The sequence below is a fragment of the Kickxella alabastrina genome (assembly GCF_025024165.1).
Source record: "Kickxella alabastrina strain RSA 675 chromosome Unknown BX661scaffold_43, whole genome shotgun sequence".
In the NCBI taxonomy this organism is placed as follows: domain Eukaryota; kingdom Fungi; phylum Kickxellomycota; class Kickxellomycetes; order Kickxellales; family Kickxellaceae; genus Kickxella; species Kickxella alabastrina.
Genome location: NW_026251514.1, coordinates 9470 through 26707, shown reverse-complemented (window position 1 = coordinate 26707; position 17238 = coordinate 9470). Strand labels below are relative to the sequence as shown.

The following is a 17238-nucleotide window of genomic DNA, read 5'->3' as shown; positions in this document are numbered from 1 at the left end:
GACATTGTCGGATATCTGGCGCACGCCCACAATGGGAAGTCTGAGCAGAGACAATATGCAGCATACGTTCCATGCATTCGAAGCTCTTGAGTTGCCAGAGAAACAGCGGGCGCTGGATCTCTTGCACAAACTGAGTAAAGATGAGGGCGTGCGGCAGATTATGGTCACCAGGCAGTATTCCGTCGGCACATTGCGCGAGCTTCACCCGTTTGAGCGCACCATTCTCGGGTACAATAGGAACCGCGGCGAGGTTATTGCGCTGAGGCTGCGCACGGATGATTTGGAGGGTTTTCGCCAGTACGAGAGTGTCAGGGATGTCCTGATGCATGAGCTGGCGCATATGGTTTGGGACGAGCACGATGAGCGGTTCCATAGGCTCAATAGGGAGCTGTGCAAGGAGGTTGTCGAGCTCAATTGGCAGCTGCGTGGGCAGAGGGTCGGTGGACAGGCGCCGAGGGTGTACGAGCCGCCGAGGCCGGAGGATGCTGAGCTTGTGGATGGCGGGTCGCTTGGGAGCGCTGGCTTTGTGCTGGGCGGCAAGGCACCTAGCCAGGGAGAGGAGGATGGCCAAAATAGCAGCCCTGATAGTCACCGTGACTTGGCGTACAAGGCCTGGGAGAAGCGGTCCCGAAAGAATTAGGTTTTGGTTTCGGCACAATCAATGAACAAAGAGAAAGATACTTGTGTATATTCAACAAAATAGAAGCGAAAAAAGTGCTGGGTTTAGGTGGCCTTTTTGGCAGCCTTTTTGGCAGACTTTAGCATAATAAAGGACAAGAAGCCAAAGATGGCAGTGACGCCGACAATGAGGAGGAACACGGGAAGCGCAATGGCGTACCACTGCGGAGGGAACAGCACGCGTGCCGGGTGGTCTTCGTCGACAAAGGGATAATGAGCGTCCAGATGGAGTAGTATGTGAATACGAGCGAGCCAATTCCGAGGAGAGCTGCTCCCACCGCCTTGTCGTGAATCTGAGTCATTTTAATAATGTAGAAGGGAAGGGAAATGCTCGTCGTCGTGATGTGGTTGTGGAAAAAGTAGAGATAGAAAGGATAAATACGTGCGGGAATTAAAAGTGTTAGGGAAAAGGGGGCAATTGAATTGTAAAAGAAAAAGAGAGAAAATGTGCCTTATGTTTTCTTGTTTCCTTTTTGGCTTCAGCATGTATGCCTACTGACTGGCATTCACTTACTTGATTTTGAGACCGAGCTTTTGATGAGGGAATTGGAGATCAGCCCCCCTTTTTTATTTGTGTGGAGCCAAAGAATGTTTTTTATTTTTCCTTCTTTTCCCTCCCCCACGAATTTACTTACAACATATTTATTATTCACAATGTCTGCCGACAACTCTTTCAACGAACAGCAGAAGCAGCATATTCTTGACAATTTCATTGCGCAAGCCGGGCTCCAAAGCATTGCCGACGCAACCAAGGGCCACAAAACCATCGCCACGCGAGCCTTCAAGCGCGGCGACACCATACTCTCCATCCACCCGCTATTTAGCCTCCCGGTGCGCAAAAACGAAGACCACGATGATGACACACCGTCAGACCAACAAAACAAGCAGCAGCAAGAGACTCAGCCGCAGGATCGCTGTACACATTGCTTCAAAACACTGCCGCCTAAACGCCGGCCACGGTGCAGCCAATGCCACACGGCCTTGTATTGTTCCACGCGGTGCTTGGCTGACCACTGGAATGCACGGCATTATTTTGAGTGCGACCCGAAAAATGCCGAGAACAAGGGGGCTTTGGAAAAGGCAGAGGCGAAGATCAAGCCTGTGTACAGGCCGTATTGCGCATGGCCGCAGGAGTCGCCCGGGTGCTGCAAAATATAAAGCAGCAGCAGCAGCAGGTGCCAGAGTGCTTCGGGTGCAGGCGTTGGCGTGGGACCGGCTGATAAGCCACCGATCGGAGCACCCAAAGTACTTGCTCAAGCAGTACGCCGAAATCGCCAACCTCGTTCCCAAGCACCCGGCTCCTTGGTTCCCCTGGACCCGGTGGACGCGCTGTGTCGCTTTGGCTGCAACAACTTTGCGGCGTTCGATGATTCCGGCGACCAGAATCTGCTGCAGAGCACCGGGCACTTATGCAGCCCCCTCGTGTCCCTGCTTTTGAACCACGCGTGCCTGCCCAATGCCTCCTTTGTGTACTCTGCGGGCGGCCGCCAAGTGGTGCGCGCCCTAAGGGATATAGCCGAGGGCGACGAAGTCACTTTGGCGTATATCGATGGGCTCAAGCCAAGATCGGAGAGGAGAAAGACGCTGGAGGCTGTGTATTTCTTCACGTGCCATTGCGAGAGGTGCGAGCTGTGTGGCTCGCCCAGAGCCCGCATGGACGCCCTAATGGACCGCTCCCCCCAGTCAGATAGCGCGGCACATGCGATTCCGCACAATCTGCCGACCGATTACGCACAGCCGCCCTGCGCCGACCCCTGGGTGACAGAGGTGACTCATGCTCTGCTCACCTTGCTGGCCAGCCGGTCGCGCCACACGCACGAGGCGAAACTCGAAACTCAAATGATCGATTCTGTCGAGTCACTCGACCAACGCGATCTATCGTTTGCTGCATACCGACACTGGCTCGAGTGCCAAGACGAGTGCCTCGAGCGGATCTCTACTGGTTCGGCCGATGAGGACGCGCACTGGCATTGGTCGTATGTGTCTGCACTGCATGTTTTGGCATTTTATGCTTTGGTGTATCCGCCCTTTCACCTGCTGGTCGGTAGGCAGTGCCTGTTGGTTGCGCAGCTGGCGTGGAACTCGTTGCAGGGCTCGGACTCGCACAAGGTGAATGAGAAGCTGGGGCTGTCGGAGGGACTGGTGAGGAACCTGGCGATGGCGGCGCAGAACGTCTTGGAAGCCTCGGGCGATTTGGAGGAGGTCATGGGCGGGGCCTCGGCTACGGAGAAGAAGATTGCACTGCTGCTGAGCCAGATCGAGTATGCTTAAAGAAGTATGTGGTGGTGATTTATTAATCAATCAAATCCCCATTTAGCATTGCATTTGCATACAAGGACATTGTCCACGTGGTGAGTGGCGCACCTTGGGCAACCAACATACGCATGCGAATTGACTGAAAAATGGAGGCTTTCGTCTTTATCATTGTTAAATTGGTGCTTGTCGCTCGCTTTTCTTTATTCTGCCTTCATATTTTTTATCAAAATCACCTAAGCATATTTTATTACACTTAAATGCCATGTCTGGGTTTATCTTCAACGAGCTCCTCGACAAACTGCGCACCAGAGACACCAGCACCACACATTTCGGCAGCAAACTCGATCTCCGCGTAGCCACCGCCAACGCCCAAACCCGCACAATCACCTATGAATACGCAATAACCAGCGACGAAGTATACCGCGGATACCTCGCCAGCGGATGGCTCTCCACCGTAGTGGAGAACGCAACGGATCCGTTGATTTGCGCGGCAACGAGTAATGGCAATATGGTGACTTCGTCATTGACAGTTAATACGCTGGAGCCTGTGATGGCTGGTGTTGTTGTGGAGATTGTCTGTCGGTTGGTGTTGTTTGAAGGAAGGATGGTGCAGGCCGTGGTTACGTTTAGGGATGCGAGGAGGAGAAACATTGTTTATGCAGCTGGCGTGCACACGCTTATTTACAAGGAGGGACTTTCTGCCAGCGGTGGCGGTGCAAAGATTTAAAGGAAACAAGGGAGGATGGTTTACAGGATAGTGTACAATATGTGCATGTGTGCGTGCTGGTTTGCTGTGTCAATCCCTTAATATTGCAGCGCTGTTGCTTGTCTTTAATTTATTTTTAATGAGCAGCAAAGCAATTCTTTGCATCGCACTTATAATTATCTTTTAAAATATAACCAGGGACCATAAAATACTCTGACAAAATCAACCCCCCATGGACGCACAGTGCAACGAGTTTAAGCAGCACGTTATTGCTTTGGCGAGTGCCAAAAAGAGCCACTACTACTACACCGCCGAGCTTCCCACTACCGTCACACACGCGAGCAAGCTCGGGCGCACAATAACCGTGCAAATCACCATAACCGCATCGGAAATCACCAGCTCGGGCTGCATCGACGAAGGCCTTGTCAGCACTGTGGCAGATTACTGGACGTCGACGCTCATAAGTGCCGTTCACGAGGATAGGCCTGCGGTAACCACCTCGTTGACTGTGCAGGCACCCAAGGTCATTGCGCCTGGGACCAAGGTGGATGTCGTTTGTTTGGCGTCGGAGGGGTTGGAGATGCCGTATGCCTCAGCCAGGTTTGCTGATGCTGTGGATGCGAATAGGGTGTATGCGGTTGCGAGTCATACAAAGTTTTTCAAAAATATATCAAAATGAATAGAAAACATTTAAAGGCAACTAAATTTGGAATATGTAATACTTTTTTCACCCTTCATTTTTCCTTTTTCTTTTATAAATACTATTTATATATCCAGTAATATGAACATAATCAATAATTTTGGTTTCGACGACGGCACATCCATTCACAGCATGGATTTAGATCAAGGCATTCTAACGCTAGAAATGGCCATTACTCAAGAACACATCAATGTCGCCGGCACGCTCGATGAGGGCCTCGTAGCCACCCTGGCAGACAACCACACGAGTTATCTCCTCATGTCCCACTCTCTCATCAGGAACCCTGGGGGGATGCCCATTTCTGTCTCCCTCTCGCTCAACGTCCAAGCGCTAGCTCCTATTGAGCCGAATACAAAGGTACATGTGGTATGCCGAGTGGGCAATGCAAACTTGGCCAAACTGCATGTCACAGTAATGTTTGTTGATGCTGAACGGCCCAGTGTCGTGTATGCTTGGGCTTCGCATACAAAACACTCAAAGGATATTTTGGGCTTTGCCAATTTCAAAGCAGCAAAGATGTAGATGCATGGCAGCAGAGTGTATTTACCAATATTGCCTCTCTCCCCCTCCCTCCATCTATCCACCACTCCCCCCTCCATGAAAATAGGAAGGTTTTTTATATATTTACAACAATCAAGAGTACTTTGAACGCAACCACCTTTACTCACTACGCAGTCACCCATGCTTGCATTTGCAGCACACAGGCAAGTTAACATTCATCCGTGTTTAAAAATAAAAATTCCGAACAATTTCCCAACACAAAAATGCAGCCTCTACATGTATATTAATGTGGCCACAATCCACTATTTGAATGGGGGAGGAAAAAAGTATTTCTAAGGCAACAATGCGTGGTACATTTAATATCTCCTCCCCCTCTGGCCTTCTCCCAACCCACAAGAGAGAATAGACCCATCAACCATAAAGCAATAACCAGGTATTTATTGGTTTATTCATGTCAATCGCAGATAAACAAATATTTTGGGGTTTATTTTTACAAATACTGCTGCAACACGTCCCACCTCCCTTTTCTCTATTTTTAATCATCGCACGCCAATCCATCTAAACTGTTAATTTTTTATATATTCGCCATGTCGTTCACAGCTCTGGAATCATACAACTATCCTGTTTCTGTCGACGAGCTCACCCGACGCGCACATGCCCAGCACAAAGAGCTCCTCTCAGCCAACGTCAAGCTTACTACACCGCCCATCAGCCGCCTCCAACTCGTCTCCATCCAACCCACTGGCTCCAAAGACACCCGCATCACCGGTGCCGTCGTCACATACTGCCTCACAGTCGACCCTGCAGACTGCAACACCTGGGGCGCCATCCACGGAGGCTGCGTATTCACCCTCTGCAATGCTGTCGGAAAAATAACCACTGCTGTGGTTGCCTGTGGCGCTAAAAACATTGTTTCCACCGATCTGACTACCAATTATCTCGCGGGCGTTAGGGTCGGCGCCACTGTGACCATCGAGATTGAGTGCTTGCGCGCCACAAAGTCAATTGCCTTCCTCCGTGGGTGCATCAAGGACAGCAACAGAAACACATGTTATATTTGCGTGCAAAACGTCAGTTTTCAGCTGTAGCAACAAAAAATAAAATTTACCAGTTTTGATTGCTATATTAATAATAGAAATTAACTCGTCGATATTGGATAGTCCAAAAAATAAAAAATTTGAATTGGAGGACCGGGGTATCGATCCCCGTACTTCACGCATGCGAAGCGCGCGCTCTGCCATTTGAGCTAGACCCCCATCTCTCTTCCACTTCTTGTTTTTATTACAAAATTCCACGTGACAATCTGAAATTTTGCACTACTAAAAATGGATACCCCAGTTCTCGCGTCCAGTGCCCCCGACGGCACCGGCACCACGGCCCCCGCCGCTCCGACCACCGCCCCGACCGCTGCCCCGCCATCCCACGACCCTGCGCCCGCAACTGACCCCCTGCCAGCTCACCCCTCCCGCCTGAGAGATCGCGGGAGAGCCGGCACCACCCAACGCTCCTACGCCCAGGTGCTCCGCCCAGACATTGGCTCCGCCAACAGCTCTGCCAGCGGCACCACCATGCCCAGAGGCGCACCAGCTCGCAAGACCCAGCGCGAGCTCGAGCTTGAACTCTACCCGGCGCTGACTGTGCCCACCCTGTCGCTCCACATCCCCAATGGACGCCCCAAACAGATGATAGCAGCTGTTAGTCGCCATGTCTTCGAGAGCATGGACCTGCCTGGAAACCTGGATCCCCGGGACCCGCGCAACCCCATCAGCTCCTTTGCGTTCGAAAAACATGCAATTAACGTGGTGTTTAAAACATTAGACAACGTGGCAAGTATAATACCATTCCCTCTCATGTGGGAGGGAATGGAGTATAAATGGCACTCTAAACACGGCAGCATCTCTGTCCTCGCCCTCCTCGGCGCACCCACCACGGCCACGCCCTCAAAGCTGAAGGGAGCCCTGAAGGAATTTGGCATTTTCACCCATGTTGACTCACTATTGTGCGCAGGCTATGCAACTGGAAACTGGATTGGATTCTTCCACCCCAAGGCCGGTGCTAAGCCGCACCCAAAGACAATCCGCCTCAACTATACCACCCAGGACATCAGAATAGTGGACTTCTCAGACACAATCGAGTGTGCACACTGCGGACATGTTGACGTCTCGCCATGCAGCTGCACACAAGCCACCGGCCATTGTGTCAAGAGGGCGGCTGCAGAGCCCAAGGCCAACGCGCAGCACCCCGCCCAATCAACCACCACCGCCGACGCTAGCACCATGGAAGCAGATATCCCCAGCCCTATTGTCAGCGGCCAGCAGGCCACACAGCCACTCTCCACCGCAGCACCATGTGCTCATGAGCAGAGTGTGCAGCGCACGGCCCCCACCCCAAACAACAGCGATGAGATTGTGATTGACATGTCTGACGAGTACGACAGCGACTCTGCCATGTCACAATCTGCAAGCACCAATACCCCCAGCCACCACACTGCCGCCTCACGCAACCATGTTGCTGCCACCAGCGCCGCAGTGAAGAGCCGCAAAGCATGCCCAACAGAGCCCCTGGCGCTCTCTGGCACCCAGCACCACTACACTACCCAAAGCGCAGCCCAGGCTGCCACTCCCACCCCCCTGACGGCAGCAGCACCAGAGGACGCCAATATGATGGACGTCAATGAGGTGCCAGCCACACATTATTAATGTGTGCTGCTGCAAACCCCCACCGCAATACAGCGACTCCCCCAGCGCCCCAAGTTGATCATGCCCGAGCTGACAACGAAGACGAAGGAAGAGCCGCCACCCGAGAACCACCAGCCGCCCCAGTGCCCGGCGACGCCCCAAACCTAGCCACACCCCCCGCCCGCGCCTCTGTCCGGAACAGACCGCGCAACACTGCAGAAACACCCACAGCAGCAGCAACCCTCCCACTCCCAGCCCTCAACCTGCTCTCGCAAAACCTGCGGGGCATGGGAATGGGAAGCCGCTCTGCCTCCTACACAGCTGAATGGACACGCTTTATCCGCCCTCCAGCAGCCCCTGCCCCTAACAACAACGACATCCAAAACGAAAATGCTGCAGCCGCCTCTGAGGCCACTGCACAACTGCGCTACCGTGAATCCGTCGACCGGAAGCTCAAGCTAGCCGCCCTCCTTGCTACACTGCGCCGCAGCACAACCGAGACACGCGATGCTGTGGACATAGCATTCCTACAGGAGTGCAACTCAACGGCCTCACCCGAGGACCTTTTACGCTCACGATATCCAGAATACCAGACCTTTTCTGCACAGCCCGGTACTGCCAATGAACATGACCGACACACAAACACCAAACATGACACAGCGATTCTTGTCCACCGACGGGTGGGCATGGCCCATCTGGAACATGCAGTTAGCTGCTCACGGGCAACCTTTGTCACTGTTCCGACCCGAGGCCTGATCATTGTGTCCATACATGGCCCCTTTGACGAGGTACGATCCTTCCACGACGGCATTGTCCACACCATCTCAACCTATGTCACCTGTGGCTGGATCCCTCTGATCGCCGGTGACTTCAACATAGCCCCACACCCATTCGACCGCCAATCCACGACTGAACGCAGCCGCGAGACAGCCCACTATGACATAATCCCGATGTATGAGTCTGCCCTACGCTCTAACGATGCAGCCCACTTTCTAACACCACCACCACCGCCTGATGCCCCGCCACTGTCAACCCAGAACCCGCGCACTGAATTGTTTACCTACAAACACCAGCGGCCCGATGGTTCCATAGCCTTTGTATCCCGGATAGACCTGTTCATAGTCCCCACAACCATGCTGATGCGCGAAGGCGTCGCCTTTGACCTGCTCGACGTCGGGGAGTTCTCTGACCACAAAGAAATTACACTTACACTGCCTGCAGATGGTCCTACAACAAGCAGTGCCTCCCGCCCATTCCAGGTTCCCCACAAAGCATTTGCAGACAAGGATTTTTCAGCTTTTGTGGAAAAAACGCTTGAAGAATTTAATCCCTTATATCACCGCCCACCCTCCCCATTCCACTTCCACTTCTATTTCGGCCTCCTTGAACGAATCCGCCAGCATGCACGCCACGACCACAACAGAAAGCAATGCTCATTGGAACGACGGATCCTTAAACTGCGCCGCGCATTCTCCCGCCTCGCCAACAGCGAGCAAGGAAACGGCCGCCGCCTCTACAAAGCCCAGCTTGCCACCATGGAACAAACAGCCTTGGATCTGACCGCCCAGGCAGCCATCAACACTCGTATCCGCGCCAACCGCGCATGGCTCCATGAAGGGGACCGCCGCCCCCTGTGGCAGTCCATGATCACTCGGAAGACACTCGACCCACGCATTGTTCACACCATCACAGCACTGCACACAAACCTGCCAGGACAGCCCGCAGCAGGAACGACACTAGCATCAACGACTGACGAACTCACAGAAACAGCAGGCCGCTTCTACAGCACAATGTACAGCCACACGGAGCCTGACATGAATGAGCTTGATGAACTGCTGTCTGTCCACCGCACATACATTAACCATCTACATGGCTCAACTATCCCAACAGTCACTCGGTTCACGATTGGAGAACTGGAATTTGAGCGGGCCGTTAAGGATGCAGCACCCCGCAAGGCATGTGGCCCCAATGGAATTCCTGCCGAGCTCTACAAGCACTCTGCCACCGCGCGTAAAATCCTACACCATCTGTGCAGTATCTGGCTGAAGCACCCACAGATGGTCGCACGTGAGTTTGCTGAAGGGACAATTACACTGATTTTTAAGAAAGGTGACCCAAACAACCTGGACAACTACAGACCGATCAGCCTGCTGAATGCCGACCTCAAAATTATGACCTCAATCGTAGCAAGACGCATTGGGCAAATGGTGAGGCACGTCATTTCACCCGAGCAATATGCAATCATTCCTGGCCGGTACATTGCAGACGGCATTTACAAGGCCCAGGCCATCTGCAGATACCTCGAACTGACCAAGAAGCCTGGGGCCCTTGTATTCCTTGACCAGGCAAAGGCCTACGACCGCATCTCCCACACGACACTGTTCAAGGTCCTTGAGAACTACCCAATCCCACCCACCTTGCTCACCAGCATCCGCCGGCTCTATAAGATCTCACGCTCATGTGTGTCCATCAATGGCCACACCACAGACTACTTCACCATCAGCCGCGGTGTGCGACAGGGTGATGCACTGAGCTGCGTCCTGTTTGTCCTTGCTGCCGAGCTGCTTGGCTGTGCCCTCCGACACCGAATTAATGAGACCCTGCCAGACCAGCCTACACTAATCGACATACCACTACAGAACCGCTCACACCTCCTCTACATGGACGACACTGCCATCATGATGAACTCACTCCGTCACTGGCCCGTCATGCAGTCAGCCCTCGACTGGTACTGTGCTGCCACAACCGCTGCATTCAACCCAACAAAGACTGAGATCATCACATTCAACCACCCAGAGAATGAAATCCCAGAGGGGCTCCCTGCTCAGCCACACCCACCTGGCACCATGGTGCGGTACCTCGGTGTGTACCTTGGCGCTGGCCTGTCTGATGCTGATGTCACTGCACACAATGAGAAGCTCATCTCCAACACAATTGCCGCCGCCCAGCGTGCCGTCCTCCGCCACACAACCATTGAGGGCCGTGCATACGCATTGCAGACTTTCATATACCCACGGACCACATTTGCATTCCACTTCACGACCTTCACCTCAACACAAATCGAACGGCTCAACAAGGCCCTACGTGGCGCCCTATGGGGCCGCATTCATGGCTTTCTGCGGCCCACACTCCTGGCTCGGCCCCCCTGTGAAGGTGGTTTTGGCATCCCTATTATGTCAGCCATTCACCAGAGTGTCATGCTCAAACTTGCCTCCCGCCTACTAATGTACCTTGGCATACTCTCCGGAACCTCAGATACTCCTGCTGGTTGGTCCATACCAGACTGGCCTGAGCTGCTGCTACACTGCTGGCACATTGGGATCTGCAACCGCAGCCACAACCGCATCCCCATTGCACTCAAAGCCCTGCTTGAGCACTCAGCAACGTCGATATTGTATGATCCACTGACACAAAACAACAAATTCGGAAAACTCCCAGACAACACCTGGCCACCAGTATGGAAGCTTGTCCTCACCACGCTACATGATGGCCGCACAACCAATGTTGTCCTCTGCCCAACCACCTCACTCAGAGGATCCTGGCTGTCCACTCCACTGCTTGATGTCGGCGGCCAGCTGAGCATCACCATGACCAGCGCCTCACAATGGTCACTCCTCAGTGCAGCTATTGCCAAGCTCCCAGCCGCCAATGGCAAGCTCCCACTGCTAAATGGCCATGCTATCCCCAAGCTCCTTGAGATTCTCAATGAGCAGCCTGACAGGGAGTCCCAAGCTGCTTCCAACGCCCGCACCACCATCATTTCCATACTCACAGCATACCATACAAATACAGCAAGCCTCGACAACAGCCTCCCCCCCAGCAGCCGCCTCATTCCATACTACCACAATTTTGTGTATGGCCCAGCACAGGGTGATGTTCCCCATCACCCATTTGAAAGCTGGAATGACATGCGTGCAACCCGCCGTTTCCTGGAATTCGACAAGGACACCCTCACCATCCCACCAGTCACCATCGCCGACCCAGCCTTCACCCTACCACACAATACCACAGCACAGCCCCCCTGGAATGCAATCCGGTCACTCAATGCCCCTCCCCAGGCACGCAGCACAGTCCACCGGCTGGCACTGGGACGCATGCCTGCCCGCAGGGATAACAACCCATATTGCCACTGCGGCATACTGGAGACAATCCCACACATGCTCAATGAGTGCCACGACTTTGCCATACTCCGCGACCAGTTCTTTCACCGGTGGACCACAGTGGCCCGCAACATCTACAGCTCTGTACGCCAAGAGATGCGCAACTCTGCTGAGAGGAAGTACACTGCTGCAAGGGCTGCTGCCATTGCTGCTGATAGCGCCTCCACTGACCCCAACATACCCAGCCTAGCTGCCACCCTCCAGCGCCCACCTCCTGCACACATGCCAATCCCACTACCCACCTCCCCCCCACAGATTGCCAACTGGGTTGTGCTCCCACTTGTCAAGTGGGCGACCTTTGCCAAGTCCGACTCCCAGACAGCCAAGGACTTTCACAAGTGCTTTGAACTAGCTACCTCCCTACTCATACACCTACACTGGGTTGCCCGCAATGACCATGCATACAGTGGTACCCAATGGTCTATCTCACGCTTCACCACTGTTTTTAACCGTGATCTGGATACCTTTGCCTATGTAACCCTACCAGCGAGCAGCACACTGCGCCGCTTCATCCACCTTGCCCACCTCGATGACGTCACCGCCCAGTCTAATACTGCACCTGCAGATCACCGACCCCCCAGCCCCTCGGACAATAGCCCACGGTCCCGCAGACCACCCTAACCCATGGTAGACACACCCTACTGTGCTCTGATCCCCCGGTTACCGATTCAAGGCTTTGTTTCTTTTGTACTATTACTTTCCGGTCAAACCTCCTTTCAGTGGGTCTGCCCAACATGTTTTAGATAGTGTCCCTCCACCCCAAGGTGTTTTGCAGCTACTTTTACATGAATAAAACACCAAGTTCAAGAGCTAGACCCCCATCTCTCTTCCACTTCTTGTTTTTATTACAAAATTCCACGTGACAATCTGAAATTTTGCACTACTAAAAATGGATACTCCAGTTCTCGCGTCCAGTGCCCCCGACGGCACCGGCACCACGGCCCCCGCCGCTCCGACCACCGCCCCGACCGCTGCCCCGCCATCCCACGACCCTGCGCCCGCAACTGACCCCCTGCCAGCTCACCCCTCCCGCCTGAGAGATCGCGGGAGAGCCGGCACCACCCAACGCTCCTACGCCCAGGTGCTCCGCCCAGACATTGGCTCCGCCAACAGCTCTGCCAGCGGCACCACCATGCCCAGAGGCGCACCAGCTCGCAAGACCCAGCGCGAGCTCGAGCTTGAACTCTACCCGGCGCTGACTGTGCCCACCCTGTCGCTCCACATCCCCAATGGACGCCCCAAACAGATGATAGCAGCTGTTAGTCGCCATGTCTTCGAGAGCATGGACCTGCCTGGAAACCTGGATCCCCGGGACCCGCGCAACCCCATCAGCTCCTTTGCGTTCGAAAAACATGCAATTAATGTGGTGTTTAAAACATTAGACAACGTGGCAAGTATAATACCATTCCCTCTCATGTGGGAGGGAATGGAGTATAAATGGCACTCTAAACACGGCAGCATCTCTGTCCTCGCCCTCCTCGGCGCACCCACCACGGCCACGCCCTCAAAGCTGAAGGGAGCCCTGAAGGAATTCGGCATTTTCACCCATGTTGACTCACTATTGTGCGCAGGCTATGCAACTGGAAACTGGATTGGATTCTTCCACCCCAAGGCCGGTGCTAAGCCGCACCCAAAGACAATCCGCCTCAACTATACCACCCAGGACATCAGAATAGTGGACTTCTCAGACACAATCGAGTGTGCACACTGCGGACATGTTGACGTCTCGCCATGCAGCTGCACACAAGCCACCGGCCATTGTGTCAAGAGGGCGGCTGCAGAGCCCAAGGCCAACGCGCAGCACCCCGCCCAATCAACCACCACCGCCGACGCTAGCACCATGGAAGCAGATATCCCCAGCCCTATTGTCAGCGGCCAGCAGGCCACACAGCCACTCTCCACCGCAGCACCATGTGCTCATGAGCAGAGTGTGCAGCGCACGGCCCCCACCCCAAACAACAGCGATGAGATTGTGATTGACATGTCTGACGAGTACGACAGCGACTCTGCCATGTCACAATCTGCAAGCACCAATACCCCCAGCCACCACACTGCCGCCTCACGCAACCATGTTGCTGCCACCAGCGCCGCAGTGAAGAGCCGCAAAGCATGCCCAACAGAGCCCCTGGCGCTCTCTGGCACCCAGCACCACTACACTACCCAAAGCGCAGCCCAGGCTGCCACTCCCACCCCCCTGACGGCAGCAGCACCAGAGGACGCCAATATGATGGACGTCAATGAGGTGCCAGCCACACATTATTAATGTGTGCTGCTGCAAACCCCCACCGCAATACAGCGACTCCCCCAGCGCCCCAAGTTGATCATGCCCGAGCTGACAACGAAGACGAAGGAAGAGCCGCCACCCGAGAACCACCAGCCGCCCCAGTGCCCGGCGACGCCCCAAACCTAGCCACACCCCCCGCCCGCGCCTCTGTCCGGAACAGACCGCGCAACACTGCAGAAACACCCACAGCAGCAGCAACCCTCCCACTCCCAGCCCTCAACCTGCTCTCGCAAAACCTGCGGGGCATGGGAATGGGAAGCCGCTCTGCCTCCTACACAGCTGAATGGACACGCTTTATCCGCCCTCCAGCAGCCCCTGCCCCTAACAACAATGACATCCAAAACGAAAATGCTGCAGCCGCCTCTGAGGCCACTGCACAACTGCGCTACCGTGAATCCGTCGACCGGAAGCTCAAGCTAGCCGCCCTCCTTGCTACACTGCGCCGCAGCACAACCGAGACACGCGATGCTGTGGACATAGCATTCCTACAGGAGTGCAACTCAACGGCCTCACCCGAGGACCTTTTACGCTCACGATATCCAGAATACCAGACCTTTTCTGCACAGCCCGGTACTGCCAATGAACATGACCGACACACAAACACCAAACATGACACAGCGATTCTTGTCCACCGACGGGTGGGCATGGCCCATCTGGAACATGCAGTTAGCTGCTCACGGGCAACCTTTGTCACTGTTCCGACCCGAGGCCTGATCATTGTGTCCATACATGGCCCCTTTGACGAGGTACGATCCTTCCACGACGGCATTGTCCACACCATCTCAACCTATGTCACCTGTGGCTGGATCCCTCTGATCGCCGGTGACTTCAACATAGCCCCACACCCATTCGACCGCCAATCCACGACTGAACGCAGCCGCGAGACAGCCCACTATGACATAATCCCGATGTATGAGTCTGCCCTACGCTCTAACGATGCAGCCCACTTTCTAACACCACCACCACCGCCTGATGCCCCGCCACTGTCAACCCAGAACCCGCGCACTGAATTGTTTACCTACAAACACCAGCGGCCCGATGGTTCCATAGCCTTTGTATCCCGGATAGACCTGTTCATAGTCCCCACAACCATGCTGATGCGCGAAGGCGTCGCCTTTGACCTGCTCGACGTCGGGGAGTTCTCTGACCACAAAGAAATTACACTTACACTGCCTGCAGATGGTCCTACAACAAGCAGTGCCTCCCGCCCATTCCAGGTTCCCCACAAAGCATTTGCAGACAAGGATTTTTCAGCTTTTGTGGAAAAAACGCTTGAAGAATTTAATCCCTTATATCACCGCCCACCCTCCCCATTCCACTTCCACTTCTATTTCGGCCTCCTTGAACGAATCCGCCAGCATGCACGCCACGACCACAACAGAAAGCAATGCTCATTGGAACGACGGATCCTTAAACTGCGCCGCGCATTCTCCCGCCTCGCCAACAGCGAGCAAGGAAACGGCCGCCGCCTCTACAAAGCCCAGCTTGCCACCATGGAACAAACAGCCTTGGATCTGACCGCCCAGGCAGCTATCAACACTCGTATCCGCGCCAACCGCGCATGGCTCCATGAAGGGGACCGCCGCCCCCTGTGGCAGTCCATGATCACTCGGAAGACACTCGACCCACGCATTGTTCACACCATCACAGCACTGCACACAAACCTGCCAGGACAGCCCGCAGCAGGAACGACACTAGCATCAACGACTGACGAACTCACAGAAACAGCAGGCCGCTTCTACAGCACAATGTACAGCCACACGGAGCCTGACATGAATGAGCTTGATGAACTGCTGTCTGTCCACCGCACATACATTAACCATCTACATGGCTCAACTATCCCAACAGTCACTCGGTTCACGATTGGAGAACTGGAATTTGAGCGGGCCGTTAAGGATGCAGCACCCCGCAAGGCATGTGGCCCCAATGGAATTCCTGCCGAGCTCTACAAGCACTCTGCCACCGCGCGTAAAATCCTACACCATCTGTGCAGTATCTGGCTGAAGCACCCACAGATGGTCGCACGTGAGTTTGCTGAAGGGACAATTACACTGATTTTTAAGAAAGGTGACCCAAACAACCTGGACAACTACAGACCGATCAGCCTGCTGAATGCCGACCTCAAAATTATGACCTCAATCGTAGCAAGACGCATTGGGCAAATGGTGAGGCACGTCATTTCACCCGAGCAATATGCAATCATTCCTGGCCGGTACATTGCAGACGGCATTTACAAGGCCCAGGCCATCTGCAGATACCTCGAACTGACCAAGAAGCCTGGGGCCCTTGTATTCCTTGACCAGGCAAAGGCCTACGACCGCATCTCCCACACGACACTGTTCAAGGTCCTTGAGAACTACCCAATCCCACCCACCTTGCTCACCAGCATCCGCCGGCTCTATAAGATCTCACGCTCATGTGTGTCCATCAATGGCCACACCACAGACTACTTTACCATCAGCCGCGGTGTGCGACAGGGTGATGCACTGAGCTGCGTCCTGTTTGTCCTTGCTGCCGAGCTGCTTGGCTGTGCCCTCCGACACCGAATTAATGAGACCCTGCCAGACCAGCCTACACTAATCGACATACCACTACAGAACCGCTCACACCTCCTCTACATGGACGACACTGCCATCATGATGAACTCACTCCGTCACTGGCCCGTCATGCAGTCAGCCCTCGACTGGTACTGTGCTGCCACAACCGCTGCATTCAACCCAACAAAGACTGAGATCATCACATTCAACCACCCAGAGAATGAAATCCCAGAGGGGCTCCCTGCTCAGCCACACCCACCTGGCACCATGGTGCGGTACCTCGGTGTGTACCTTGGCGCTGGCCTGTCTGATGCTGATGTCACTGCACACAATGAGAAGCTCATCTCCAACACAATTGCCGCCGCCCAGCGTGCCGTCCTCCGCCACACAACCATTGAGGGCCGTGCATACGCATTGCAGACTTTCATATACCCACGGACCACATTTGCATTCCACTTCACGACCCTCACCTCAACACAAATCGAACGGCTCAACAAGGCCCTACGTGGCGCCCTATGGGGCCGCATTCATGGCTTTCTGCGGCCCACACTCCTGGCTCGGCCCCCCTGTGAAGGTGGTTTTGGCATCCCTATTATGTCAGCCATTCACCAGAGTGTCATGCTCAAACTTGCCTCCCGCCTACTAATGTACCTTGGCATACTCTCCGGAACCTCAGATACTCCTGCTGGTTGGTCCATACCAGACTGGCCTGAGCTGCTGCTACACTGCTGGCACATT

The 17238-nt window shown here is 54.4% G+C and overlaps 2 protein-coding genes and 1 non-coding gene across 3 annotated transcripts; 1 reads left to right on the top strand and 2 right to left on the bottom strand.

Moving 5' to 3' along the window:
- Positions 1–683: 683 nt before the first annotated feature.
- Positions 684–1172, bottom strand: BX661DRAFT_189530 (uncharacterized protein). The gene is made up of 2 exons (XM_051537589.1): positions 924–1172; positions 684–840 (listed from the first exon to the last, which is right to left on the bottom strand). Exons 1-2 carry the CDS (start codon positions 978–980, stop codon positions 724–726), a joined length of 174 nt encoding a protein of 57 aa, XP_051388616.1. The 5' UTR covers positions 981–1172; the 3' UTR covers positions 684–723.
- Positions 1173–4414: 3242 nt separating this feature from the next.
- On the top strand, positions 4415–4862 carry BX661DRAFT_218418 (uncharacterized protein; the record flags this gene model as incomplete). Its single annotated transcript, XM_051538796.1, has 1 exon — positions 4415–4862. The coding sequence occupies exon 1, from the start codon at positions 4422–4424 to the stop codon at positions 4860–4862; it is 441 nt and encodes a 146-aa protein (XP_051388615.1). The 5' UTR covers positions 4415–4421.
- A 1162-nt stretch (positions 4863–6024) lies between these two features.
- On the bottom strand, positions 6025–6097 carry BX661DRAFT_t141. The gene has a single exon. It is a non-coding gene; the product is annotated as a tRNA-Ala (tRNA).
- Between the last annotated feature and the right edge of the window lie 11141 nt (positions 6098–17238).